This window comes from Lissotriton vulgaris, chromosome 7 (assembly GCF_964263255.1).
Source record: "Lissotriton vulgaris chromosome 7, aLisVul1.2, whole genome shotgun sequence".
In the NCBI taxonomy this organism is placed as follows: domain Eukaryota; kingdom Metazoa; phylum Chordata; class Amphibia; order Caudata; family Salamandridae; genus Lissotriton; species Lissotriton vulgaris.
The window spans coordinates 1,700,960,587-1,700,973,106 of record NC_141695.1 but is presented as its reverse complement, the minus strand read 5'-3'; the positions used below and the strand labels follow the sequence as shown (position 1 = coordinate 1,700,973,106).

Sequence of the window (12,520 nt, the reverse complement as noted above, 5' to 3'; positions counted from 1 at the left end):
GCCAAGCAGGTGATCCAGTCCCACTAGTGGGCAGGGAGAGACCTGGACCTGCTGGGCACAGCCTACATCCAACAGAGGAACAGAGGCAGTAGAGACAGAGTGCCACTGGGTGGGGGAAGGGGGCCGCTGCTGTGGTGGTAGGAAGCCCCGTTTACCCTTCCCACATATGGTGCACTTTGCCAGACCCTGCAAAGGCGCACCTTGAGATCTGCGTTTAAAATTTCACCTAAGATATCCGCTATATAGGTAACTATTGAGAAACAATGTATGGTCATTATTAGTCTGAGGATGTAAATATAAGCGAGGTAAAAAATGTGTCCATCAAGTCAGTAAGTGAGATGAGCGTCATCAGACCCAATTATTTTGAACTGCCGTCCTTTAATAATAGTACCATTTCCCATGAGGCTGAATGAGCGGGTTATTGTGAGTTTACCAACCAAAGAGACCTGGATATTTAAGGCTTTAATACAAGCGGCCCGTAATTGGTTTGCAAATTTCACACTAGGTACATGCCGATACCATAGGCTCTGGTGTTAACCAGGTATACACTTTATATCGGTGTGCTAGTTTCAGACCGCAAAAGGGGTATGACGTAATAATCGCCCATGCCCCCTCCACACCTGTTTTGGACATGCTCAAACTCAGGAATCACGCAGTTTGCCTGTATACATTTATGCCATATTGTATATGGTGCAAACAGAGTTGGGTGATCCAGCAAATTAACAGGGCGAGCAGAGCCAGAGCTGAGCTAAGGGTCTGGCTTGGCTCTTTGAGCCACTGCGCGAGCAGAGTCCTGAAAATGTTTGCCTTTTAAATCATATGACAAACATCAGATAAAATATGATCAAGTCAAATCACAGTTCAAAAAAGTGTCTCTCTTTCACATGTGGAACCTTTGAGATTAATATGCCCATTAAAGCAGTGCACTGAAAAGCACTTATTAAAAGTGATAGCTTTTACGCATGAACGTAGAACCTTTCTGCCCCCCGCCCACACCCTGGTGAAAGCGCCATTAGTGAACTCTGAGGTAAAATAGTTGTCACGTGCACCCTGTATGTGACCGAAAGTCTTGTAGATAATGGAACATTTGAGTCTTTTAAATCAACCACAATATATTTTGGTACAGCTTATATTTGTAATATGGAATTTTGAATGGGCTTTTAATTTCCAACTGAAAAAGGAGGATAAATAAAATTATAAATCTTTGCCTATGATCTCTCAGTTTGGTTAAGAGGGGAATCCGTATTTAATGCAGGTTTTCTGGTTTCGCCTTGTACAAACCAGCCACCAAACAGATATCCATTTGTGTCTCCTTTGCAACTCAAATTTCAGTGCTTGGTTATACCAATTTGTGCATGAAGGTAGGTGAGCGATGGTACAGGCAGAAGCTGGAATTCAGGTTCAAGCGGCTCGCCCACCACTAGGTGCAGATTACGCAGGCAATAACTAGAAGGATGTGCAATAGGTGGACTTGTTTTAATCCCACGTTTGCAAACAGGAGTTTGCTTCTGAATCAGACGTTGTTCGGAAAGATAAATGTGCCTCATGGATGTGGATAGGCCCTGCTTATTTGTGGGAAAGTGTGCATATCACAAGCCACGCAATATACCACCTGAGAACCTCAACGATTCGGGAAATTCAAATATCTATATCAGAAAACGTAAGTCAGGATTCTTGGAGGAATCTGTGTATTTCTGAATAGATGTACACACAGTATAATGCTTCTGCCATGTCTTTTGATTTCTTTCAGCCGGTGGTGTTTAAAAGTAGTTAGTCACGCCCAAGCTAAACCCTTTAAAGTCTTTTTTTCATTTAATAAACAGAAGACATTGTAGCCGCTCTGTTACCTTGCTTGTTCCTACGAGCACCCAGGGCCGGACTGGCCATAGCGGGCACCGAGCAATCCCCCGGACCGCCGCACGGGTGGGGGCGATAGATAAGAGGGAGGGCAATAGATAAGAGGGAGGGCGATAGATAAGAGGGAGGGCGATACATAAGAGGGAGGGCGATACATAAGAGGGAGGGCGATAGAGTGAGTGGGGGCAATAGATAGAGTGAGTGGGGGCAATAGATAGAGTGAGTGAGGGCGGTAGAGTGAGTGAGGGCGGTAGAGTGAGTGAGGGCGGTAGAGTGAGTGAGGGCGGTAGAGTGGTAGAGTGAGGGCGGTAGAGTGGTAGAGTGAGGGCGGTAGAGTGGTAGAGTGAGGGCGGTAGAGTGGTAGAGTGAGGGCGGTAGAGTGAGGGCGGTAGAGTAAGGGCAGTAGAGTGGTAGAGTGAGGGCGGTAGAGTGGTAGAGTGAGGGTGGTAGAGTGGTAGAGTGAGGGCCGTAGAGTGGTAGAGTGAGGGCCGTAGAGTGGTAGAGTGAGGGCCGTACAGTGAGGGCGGTAGGGTTGTAGAGTGAGGGTGGTAGAGTGGTAGAGTGAGGGCGGTAGAGTGAGGGCAGTAGAGTGGTAGAGTGAGGGCGGTAGAGTGGTAGAGTGAGGGCGGTAGAGTGGTAGAGTGAGGGCGGTAGAGTGGCAGAGTGAGAGCGGTAGAGTGGCAGAGTGAGAGCGGTAGAGTGGCAGAGTGAGAGCGGTAGAGTGGCAGAGTGAGGGCAGTAGAGTGGCAGAGTGAGGGCGGTAGAGTGAGGGCTGTAGAGTGGTTGAGTGAGGGCCATACAGTGAGGGCGATAGAGTGGTAGAGTGAGGGCGGTAGAGTGGTAGAGTGAGGGCGGTAGAGTGGCAGAGTGAGGGCGGTAGAGTGGCAGAGTGAGGGCGGTAGAGTGGCAGAGTGAGGGCCGTATAGTGAGGGCGGTAGAGTGGTAGAGTGAGGGCGGTAGAGTGAGGGCGGTAGACTGGTAGAGTGAGGGAGGTAGAGTGGTAGAGTGAGGGCGGTAGAGTGGCAGAGTGAGGGCGGTAGAGTGGCAGAGTGAGGGCGGTAGAGTGGCAGAGTGAGGGCGGTAGAGTGGCAGAGTGAGAGCGGTAGAGTGGCAAAGTGAGAGCGGTAGAGTGGCAGAGTGAGAGCGGTAGAGTGGCAGAGTGAGGGCAGTAGAGTGGCAGAGTGAGGGCAGTAGAGTGGTAGAGTGAGGGCGGTAGAGTGAGGGCTGTAGAGTGGTTGAGTGAGGGCCGTACAGTGAGGGCGATAGAGTGGTAGAGTGAGGGCGGTAGAGTGAGGGCGGTAGAGTGAGGGCGGTAGCGTGGTAGAGCAAGGGCGGTAGAGTGAGGGCGTGATGGCGGTAGAGTGGTAGAGTGAGGGCGGTAGAGTGAGGGCGTGATGGGGTAGAGTGGTAGAGTGAGGGCGGTAGAGTGAGGGCGGTAGAGTAAGGGCAGTAGAGTGGTAGAGTGAGGGCGGTAGAGTGGTAGAGTGAGGGTGGTAGAGTGGTAGAGTGAGGGCCGTAGAGTGGTAGAGTGAGGGCCGTAGAGTGGTAGAGTGAGGGCCGTACAGTGAGGGCGGTAGGGTTGTAGAGTGAGGGTGGTAGAGTGGTAGAGTGAGGGCGGTAGAGTGAGGGCAGTAGAGTGGTAGAGTGAGGGCGGTAGACTGGTAGAGTGAGGGCAGTGGCGTGAGGGCGGTAGACTGAGGGCGGTAGAGTGCTAGAGTGATGGTGGTAGAGTGAGGGCGGTAGAGTGCTAGAGTGAGGGCGGTAGAGTGAGGGTGGTAGAGTGGTAGAGTGAGGGCGGTAGAGTGGTAGAGTGAGGGCCGTAGAGTGGTAGAGTGAGGGCCGTAGAGTGGTAGAGTGAGGGCCGTACAGTGAGGGCGGTAGGGTTGTAGAGTGAGGGCGGTAGAGTGGTAGAGTGAGGGCGGTAGAGTGAGGGCAGTAGAGTGGCAGAGTGAGGGCGGTGGAGTGGCAGAGTGAGGGCGGTGGAGTGGCAGAGTGAGGGCGGTGGAGTGGCAGAGTGAGGGCGGTGGAGTGGCAGAGTGAGGGCGGTGGAGTGGCAGAGTGAGGGCGGTGGAGTGGCAGAGTGAGGGCGGTGGAGTGGCAGAGTGAGGGCGGTGGAGTGGCAGAGTGAGAGCGGTAGAGTGGCAGAGTGAGAGCGGTAGAGTGGCAGAGTGAGAGCGGTAGAGTGGCAGAGTGAGGGCAGAAGAGTGGCAGAGTGAGGGCGGTGGAGTGGCAGAGTGAGGGCGGTGGAGTGGCAGAGTGAGGGCGGTAGAGTGGCAGAGTGAGAGCGGTAGAGTGGCAGAGTGAGGGCAGTAGAGTGGCAGAGTGAGGGCAGTAGAGTGACAGAGTGAGGGCAGTAGAGTGAGGGCTGTAGAGTGGTAGAGTGAGGGCCGTACAGTGAGGGCGGTAGAGTGGTAGAGTGAGGGTGGTAGAGTGAGGGCGGTAGAGTGAGGGCGGTAGAGTGAGGGCGGTAGCGTGGTAGAGCAAGGGCGGTAGAGTGAGGGCGGTAGAGTGGTAGAGTGAGGGCGGTAGAGTGAGGGCGTGATGGGGTAGAGTGGTAGAGTGAGGGCGTGAGGGCAGTAGAGTGAGGGCAGTAGAGTGGTAGAGTGAGGGCGGTAGAGTGGTAGAGTGAGGGTGGTAGAGTGGTAGAGTGAGGGCGGTAGAGTGGTAGAGTGAGGGCCGTAGAGTGGTAGAGTGAGGGCCGTAGAGTGGTAGAGTGAGGGCCGTACAGTGAGGGCGGTAGGGTTGTAGAGTGAGGGCGGTAGAGTGGTAGAGTGAGGGCGGTAGAGTGAGGGCAGTAGAGTGGTAGAGTGAGGGCAGTGGCGTGAGGGCGGTAGAGTGGTAGAGTGATGGTGGTAGAGTGAGGGCGGTAGAGTGCTAGAGTGAGGGCGGTAGAGTGAGGGCAGTAGAGTGGTAGAGTGAGGGCGGTAGACTGGTAGAGTGAGGGTGGTGGCGTGAGGGCGGTAGACTGAGGGCGGTAGAGTGGTAGAGTGATGGTGGTAGAGTGAGGGCGGTAGAGTGCTAGAGTGATGGCGGTAGAGTGCTAGAGTGAGGGCGGTAGAGTGGGGGCCTTAGAGTGAGGGCGTAAGGGCCATAGAGTGAGGGCGGTAGAGTGGTGGAGTGAGGGCGGTAGAGTGGTAAAGTGAGCGCGGTAGAGTGAGGGCGGTAGCGTGAAGGCGGTAGCGTGAAGGCGGTAGCGTGAGGGCGGTAGCGTGGTAGAGCGAGGGCGGTAGAGTGAGGGCGTGATTGCGGTAGAGTGGTAGAGTGAGGGCGGTAGAGTGGTAGAGTGGTGAGGGTGTGTGAGATGGTCGGGGTGTGAGGGTGAGGGGGGTGAGGGGGTGTGAGGGGTGTGTGAGAGTGTGTGAGAGTGAGGGGGTGTGTGAGAGTGAGGGGTGTGTGAGAGTGAGGGGGTGTGAGTGTGAGGGGGTGTGAGTGTGAGGGGGTGTGTGAGAGTGAGGGGGTGTGTGAGAGTGAGGGGGTGTGTGAGAGTGAGGGGGTGTGTGAGAGTGAGGGGGTGTGAGTGTGAGGGGGTGTGTGAGAGGGGGTGTGTGAGAGTGAGGGGTGTGTGAGAGTGAGGGGGTGAGTGAGAGTGAGGGGGTGAGTGAGAGTGAGGGGGTGAGTGAGAGTGAGGGGGTGAGTGAGAGTGAGGGGGTGAGTGAGGGTGAGGGGTTGTGTGAGGGTGTGAGGGTGAGGGGTGAGTGGTTGAGGGTGTGTGAGGGCGAGGGTGTGAGGGTGTGGGAGGGTGAGAGGGTGTGGGAGGGTGAGAGGGTGTGGGAGGGTGAGAGGGTGTGGGAGGGTGAGAGGGTGTGGGAGGGTGAGAGGGTGTGGGAGGGTGAGAGGGTGTGGGAGGGTGAGAGGGTGTGGGAGGGTGAGAGGGTGTGGGAGGGTGAGAGGGTGTGGGAGGGTGAGAGGGTGTGGGAGGGTGAGAGGGTGTGTGAGGGTGGGTGAGAGGGTGTGTGAGGGTGGGTGAAAGGGTGTGTGAGGGTGAAAGGGTGTGTGAGGGTGAAAGGGTGTGTGAGGGCGAGGGTGAGAGGGTGTGTGAGGGTGAGAGGGTGTGTGAGGGTGAGAGGGTGTGGGAGGGTGAGAGGGTGTGGGAGGGTGAGAGGGTGTGCTGCTGCAAAACCGGGCCCCACCGCTGCAAAACCGGGCCCCACCGCTGCAAAACCGGCTCCCACCCTTCCACCCTCCCTGACCAATACGGGCAGTTCGGCCCCAATTATAGGCAAAGTTGCTTTGCAGGCAGGAGCTCAGAGAGCAAAGTGGACAGCAAGTGTGCAAAGGAGAAGAGCCCACACCACAGCAGAATAAACATCAGGAAGGAGGGGTGGTCACATCCAGAAGAATGGGACTGCATCCTTACTACCCCTGTGTGTCTCATGGTTCAAAGCACAGTTGCAATTACGGTTTGCAGGACTCAGTTCCTAAAGCGCAGCCTCGCTTCACCTCTTCGAACATCATGTCCCTCACTTACGGTCTAGAGCAGCGCTTTCCAAACCACGACCCGATATTTATAACCACAAACTCGCTTCCGACCTATCTTCATCGACATGAGGGTGATTTTTTTTTTATCTAACTAAAGCTTCGTGTGGTAGTGCCCTGTCATTTACAGACAGCACATTTCCATCAAAATGGCTACTAAATTTGCTCAAACACAATTTCACGTATAAAACTGTGAAACACACAAATGACAATGTGTGGAAAGTAGTGAATATTTATCATTTGTGTACCACCATTTAAAGTGTCTCGATTTCTTTTGATCCTATTAAAATCTTTGTTTTTCATAACACTTGAGAATTACAAAAGAATTTGCTTCATTTTTGATTTCCTAGCTGCTGAATATGTACTGATTATTTACAGGCATTTACATTTCGTTGGGAGTTACAAGAATGACATATTTCGGCCTTTCCTTTCGCAATCCCTGTACCACAGCAAGATTGGCACATACTTCACTTTCCTTTCACTAACTGCCAAGTGAGAGCAGTTTTCAAACACTAATCCCCATATTTAAAAAATAAGCAGTAGATTGCCAGAAAACAGTCTGACATTTGACCTCGGTCTTTAAAGTGCAGCAAATATGACAAGATTAATACAAATTATAAATGCATCTTTATTTATTGCTTGGACATTTATGACCCACCAAAAATCAGCTCCACCCACAGTTTGGGAAACACTTTTCTAGAGAAATCTCACTCATTAAGTGAAAGCCTCAATCTTGATCTCACTCATTTGTTGCCAGTCTCACGCGTTAGAGTGCAGTTGGATGTGCCAGTCCCACGCATTAGAGTGCAGTTGGATGTGCCAGTCCCACGCATTAGAGTGCAGTTGGATGTGCCAGTCCCACGCATTGGAGTGCAGTTGGATGTGCCAGTCCCACGCATTAGAGTGCAGTTGGATGTGCCAGTCCCACGCATTAGAGTGCAGTTGGATGTGCCAGTCCCACGCATTGGAGTGCAGTTGGATGTGCCAGTCCCACGCATTAGAGTGCAGTTGGATGTGCCAGTCCCACGCATTAGAGTGCAGTTGGATGTGCCAGTCCCACGCATTAGAATGCAGTTGGATGTGCCAGTCCCACGCATTAGAGTGCAGTTGGATGTGCCAGTCCCACGCATTAGAATGCAGTTGGATGTGCCAGTCCCACGCATTAGAGTGCAGTTGGATGTGCCAGTCCCACGCATTAGGGTGCAGTTGGATGTGCCAGTCCCACGCATTAGAATGCAGTTGGATGTGCCAGTCCCACGCATTAGAGTGCAGTTGGATGTGCCAGTCCCACGCATTGGAGTGCAGTTGGATGTGCCAGTCCCACGCATTAGAGTGCAGTTGGATGTGCCAGTCCCACGCATTAGAATGCAGTTGGATGTGCCAGTCCCACGCATTAGAGTGCAGTTGGATGTGCCAGTCCCACGCATTAAAATGCAGTTGGATGTGCCAGTCCCACGCATTAGAGTGCAGTTGGATGTGCCAGTCCCACGCATTAGAGTGCAGTTGGATGTGCCAGTCCCACGCATTAGAGTGCAGTTGGATGTGCCAGTCCCACGCATTAGAATGCAGTTGGATGTGCCAGTCCCACGCATTAGAGTGCAGTTGGATGTGCCAGTCCCACGTATTAGAGTGCAGTTGCACGTGCCAATCTCACGCATTAGAGTGAAATTGCAACGCATTAGAGTGCAGTGGCACATGCCAGTCCCACGCATTAGAGTGCAGTTGGATGTGCCAGTCCCACGCATTAGAGTGCAGTTGGATGTGCCAGTCCCACGCATTAGAGTGCAGTTGCACGTGCCAATCTCACGCACTAGAGTGAAATTGCAACGCATTAGAGTGCAGTGGCACATGCCAGTCCCACGCATCAGAGTGCAGTTGGATGTGCCAGTCCCACGCATTAGAGTGCAGTTGGATGTGCCAGTCCCATGCATTAGAGTGCAGTTGCACATGCCAATCTCACGCATTAGAGTGCAGTTGCACGTGCCAATCTCACGCATTAGAGTGCAGTTGCGCGTGCCAATCTCACGCATTAGAGTGAAATTGCAACGCATTAGAGTGCAGTGGCACATGCCAGTCCCACGCATTAGAGTACAGTTGGACGTGCCAGTCTCACGCATCCGAGTGCAGTTTCACGCATTAGACAGCAGTTGCACCCATTTAGCGTAAAGTCCTGACCCTGTAGTACAGCTTTGTGCACTTGGATTGTGGTCCAGCCCTCTAAGGTACACTTGACCTGGAGATCTGTGACTCTGGCAAGGGGCTTGAAAGGCCATGGATTTAGTGGAGTGGGAAAGAGTCAAACAGCTTAAGGGCCAGGGGCAGGATTTAGAAAAAACTTCTGCTTCAAGCAGTTGATGCAGAGACACTTGGATGCCCGGCTTCAGAGATGAGAACACCTGAATACAAAGGTAGCAGAGGAACACATTGAAAGAGACCGTGGGAAGGTAAGGGGGTAAAAAGGGACAATAGAGGGATTGCAGTATGATGAAGAATAAAATGATACCACGAGGAACCACATAAAGGAAGTCTGAATAAAGACAGAAGGGGGGACACAGAGAGGGGGAAAGCATCACAGCCATATTACTGTGCAGAGACAAAACTGGAGACATTCAAAATATGCAAAATATGCAAAACTAAATAACAATGCAAAACAAAATATGCAAAACTGGAGACATTCAAAATATACAAGAAGTCTCTAGGCTGGATCCCATCCGAAAGCAGACCGTGTGACAGGTACAGAGATCGACCGAATGTGGGTAAAGGACAAACAAAAAAAACTGGCTGTGGAGGGTCCTTCCACGGCCGGCTTTAGGGCGGTGCGACTGGTGCAGCTGCACTGGGTGCTGACCTGTAGGTGGACACTGACCTCAAGGGGGTCGGCGCTGCGTTAGCAATGACTTAAGATTTAAAAACACCTACTGTAGAGTTCCTTGTGCCCAGCTTTCAGGCAGCAATACAAATGTCAAGATAACTCTTGAGATTAATGTTCTTGCTAGAGAGAGATCTGAGTTCTGTCTAGTGAGTTTACACTTGTCAAAGTAGCGCAGAGGGTTAATATGCCTGCTGCAAAGAACAAATGTGTATGCTATGTCAGCTGAGGTAAGTAATAAAGCCAGCCTTTACCACGGTACCACGGCTTTAAAACAAATTAAAGGTATGTGAGAGAAGGGCTGTGGAGTAATGAGGGGCACTTTTGCGGGGTAACAGCCAGGGAATCCAAGGAGGGGGTCATGGGGGGGCAAAATAGATTGTTGCCCCGGGCGTCACCAGCGGTAAAGACGGCCTTGGGTGCTTCATAGTAGAGAGGTCAGGTGTGGACAAAGAGACCCCTACCTCGAAAAAAACATCAATTTACGACTGCCAACACAACATGTGGGATGTGGCCCCACTGCTAGATGACAGCAGAAAGATGAGAAACAAGGGCGGGTAGGGGTGCACAAAAGTAAATACAGCTCCTGGATGCTAACACAATAGAGTGGCTGTGGTCTGCAGGAAGTGGCAGTGACCGTGTATACAGCGGGCACAGGGAGGCTTGGACAGTTGAGGCGAAATGAGAAAATGGGTGGACTGGAACAAACGGACAACCTGCCAATAATGTCATGACGTAGTAGCTGTGATGGGCAGGAACAGCCTACGCAGGGCAATTTGTTCAGTGTAAGAGAAGACAAGGAAATGATCAATGGTACTCTAGAGAGAAAGTGCAATGTGGGCGTGAAACAGAAAGGGATAGGTGGGTAACCACACAAAAAATACAATGAAAGACAACTTTCACCACCAATAGAGAACCCACAGGACCATAAAGTTAAATTAAAACAAGCATTGGCAACGCAGTTAGGTCTTGCCTATGCGAGAGGTATTGTCTTTGTGAATGTGTTTTAGCCGTGTTGTCTCCAATACACTACCCTATATTTCACCATATACCTCTCTCAATATATCCTCTACCTCCACTCTATGACTCTTCCCAAACCTCATTCTACTACTATGATCTCCAAAATAATCCTTTTCAGACTCTTCCCTCCACTATCCCTCCTTGGATCACCCTAAAGCTCATTTTAATATGATGCCCTCCTAAACAACTCGTCTAAATTCTTCCCTCATCTTTCCCTCCTTTGCCTGATCCCAAATCACATTTTACTACTATGATCTCCCCAATTCATTTCTAGAGGTTCTTCCCTCCTCCATCTCTCCTCCTACTCATCCCAACCCTCATCTTACTACTATGATCTCCCACAAAACACTTTATAGACTCTTCCCTTTTCTATACCCCCATCATCCTTTTCAATCCACCTACAGACTCACATGTTCACCGCTCAAAATAACGCAAACATCACTAACATAATCCACAACTAATCCTTTTTGGGTTCCAAGGTAGCATGCTACTCGCCAAAAAGCGATCGGACGCCTTGTAAGGGGTAGTAAGCCTTATATAAATGCGATTACAATACAACACATTCAAGGCAATTACAAAAACAGAGCAGCAAACAAGAGGGCAGAGAGGGAAGCAGACTTTGGAAAGGGAAAATGGTATAGCCCGCAGGCTGTGACTTAAAACAGAAGCCAGGAGTGGCGCTGGCATCGCAACAGCTTCAGTACTCCAGTCGCCAGACCACTAGGCCACCTGAGAGCATCAAATACAGAGTAAGTTGGGGCCATTGATAGCTTGCGATATTCCAATGAAGGTGACCTAGGTCTCGAATTAGTATCAATTTTATTATTGCTGGTAATATATGGAGTAATAATTGTGCTTACCAGACAGGCCGCTTCCTGAACAAGCGTCTCCAGGGAATGTTGGTCTGGGTAGACAGAGAGAAATTCTTTGTGATGTCCTCCAGCGAAATGATGTGCTCTGCAGAAAGATCAGTGATGGATACAGGATGAACGACAGATCGCAAATGCTGAACGCTTAAGACGAGAAGTGCCATCTCTTTAAACGTGTATGCTAAGTTGCTAGCTAAAGTGTCACTTAAAGGAACAGGCGGCCTTGTTTTGAGGATATCGGGGCCAGATCAGACAATAGGGTATTCAGGGATTTCCTAGATCGCCACTACCTATGAAAGGATGGTAGAGGTAGGACTATGCAAAAAGAATATATGTCAGGCTCTCCATTTAAACGCTAGGCCATGTAAAGAACTGTGCAGCAGCAGCCCTTCTGACCTTTAAAAATTTACAAAGTTTCTTGAAAATATAAATGACTTTTATAATCATGTTAATGGTCACAAATTCCAATTTTTTTTAAGGTGGGAAATCCGCTAGTGTGGCAGATTGTCTGCAGGGTTGCGAACAGGGATGGTTCTAGGTGTGAGGTCATGGTGGTTGGCCATTTGAAATGTACACAACGCCCCTACATTCACGCTCTTTCCCAATGGTTTCAACCCCCAATTTGCACACTTAAATTTGCTGCAAAAAAGAACTGGACCAGGGTGAAAATTGAATATGAAAAGTATCCAAACACCCATATATTTCTAGGGAATGTAGGGGAAAGGGTTTCTCCATCCTCAAAAAATATCCGATGAAGAAAAATGGAATAAAATCTTGATGTGATAATGCAGATTTCTGCTGTACATGCCTATTGCCACTGTTTGCCCAGTGAACAGTTAGTATGATTTCATATGCGGCATCAAAGGTACTGCAGACAGGGATTTCCTATAGGACAGGCAGGGATTGACTATACTACTCCACAGGATTTTAATAAATCCCACAAGTGAGAAATCTAAAAATAGTAGAGTTCTGATTTTTACGTTTTTGTGCGTTGTCCCTATAAAGGTACTGGCCTTTTCAAAGTGGAGAAATATACATCCCGCACTCTGTAACTGGGACATTGCGCCCATATGGCTGAGTCATCACTTGTTTAGATGGGCACTATACAATGTAAGTACCGAAGGTGATACTGGTCACACCTCCTATCCTTTTCTCATAAAGTACAATCATGTTTCTTTAATTACATATGAATAATGTCCATTATCTTACTTAGGTGCTAAGTCTTTGAGAGACCCTGTTACCCAAAGGATCTCTAAGGCAGAGGCAGGAACTATAAAAGTTTTTTTTAAACTGATAGAATCATCTTCAACCCAATATAATTAGCACTTTTATCATGTATAAGAATTTCATAAAGGTTTTTTATTTATCCTTCTACAAACAGTGAAGGGTCCAACATGATATTGTCTAATGCAAAATAGACTCCAGCCAA

At 50.0% G+C, this 12,520-nt stretch overlaps 1 protein-coding gene across 2 annotated transcripts in view; it reads right to left on the bottom strand.

The window, feature by feature from the left end:
* SLC17A9 (solute carrier family 17 member 9) overlaps positions 1–12,520 on the bottom strand; it is a 94,022-nt gene that overhangs the window by 39,447 nt on the left and 42,055 nt on the right. For both annotated transcript variants that reach the window (XM_086932842.1, XM_086932843.1), the window contains exon 7: positions 11,083–11,179. In XM_086932842.1, the coding sequence (XP_086788968.1) occupies positions 11,083–11,179 (97 nt within the window). The remainder of the gene's footprint in view (positions 1–11,082; positions 11,180–12,520) is intronic.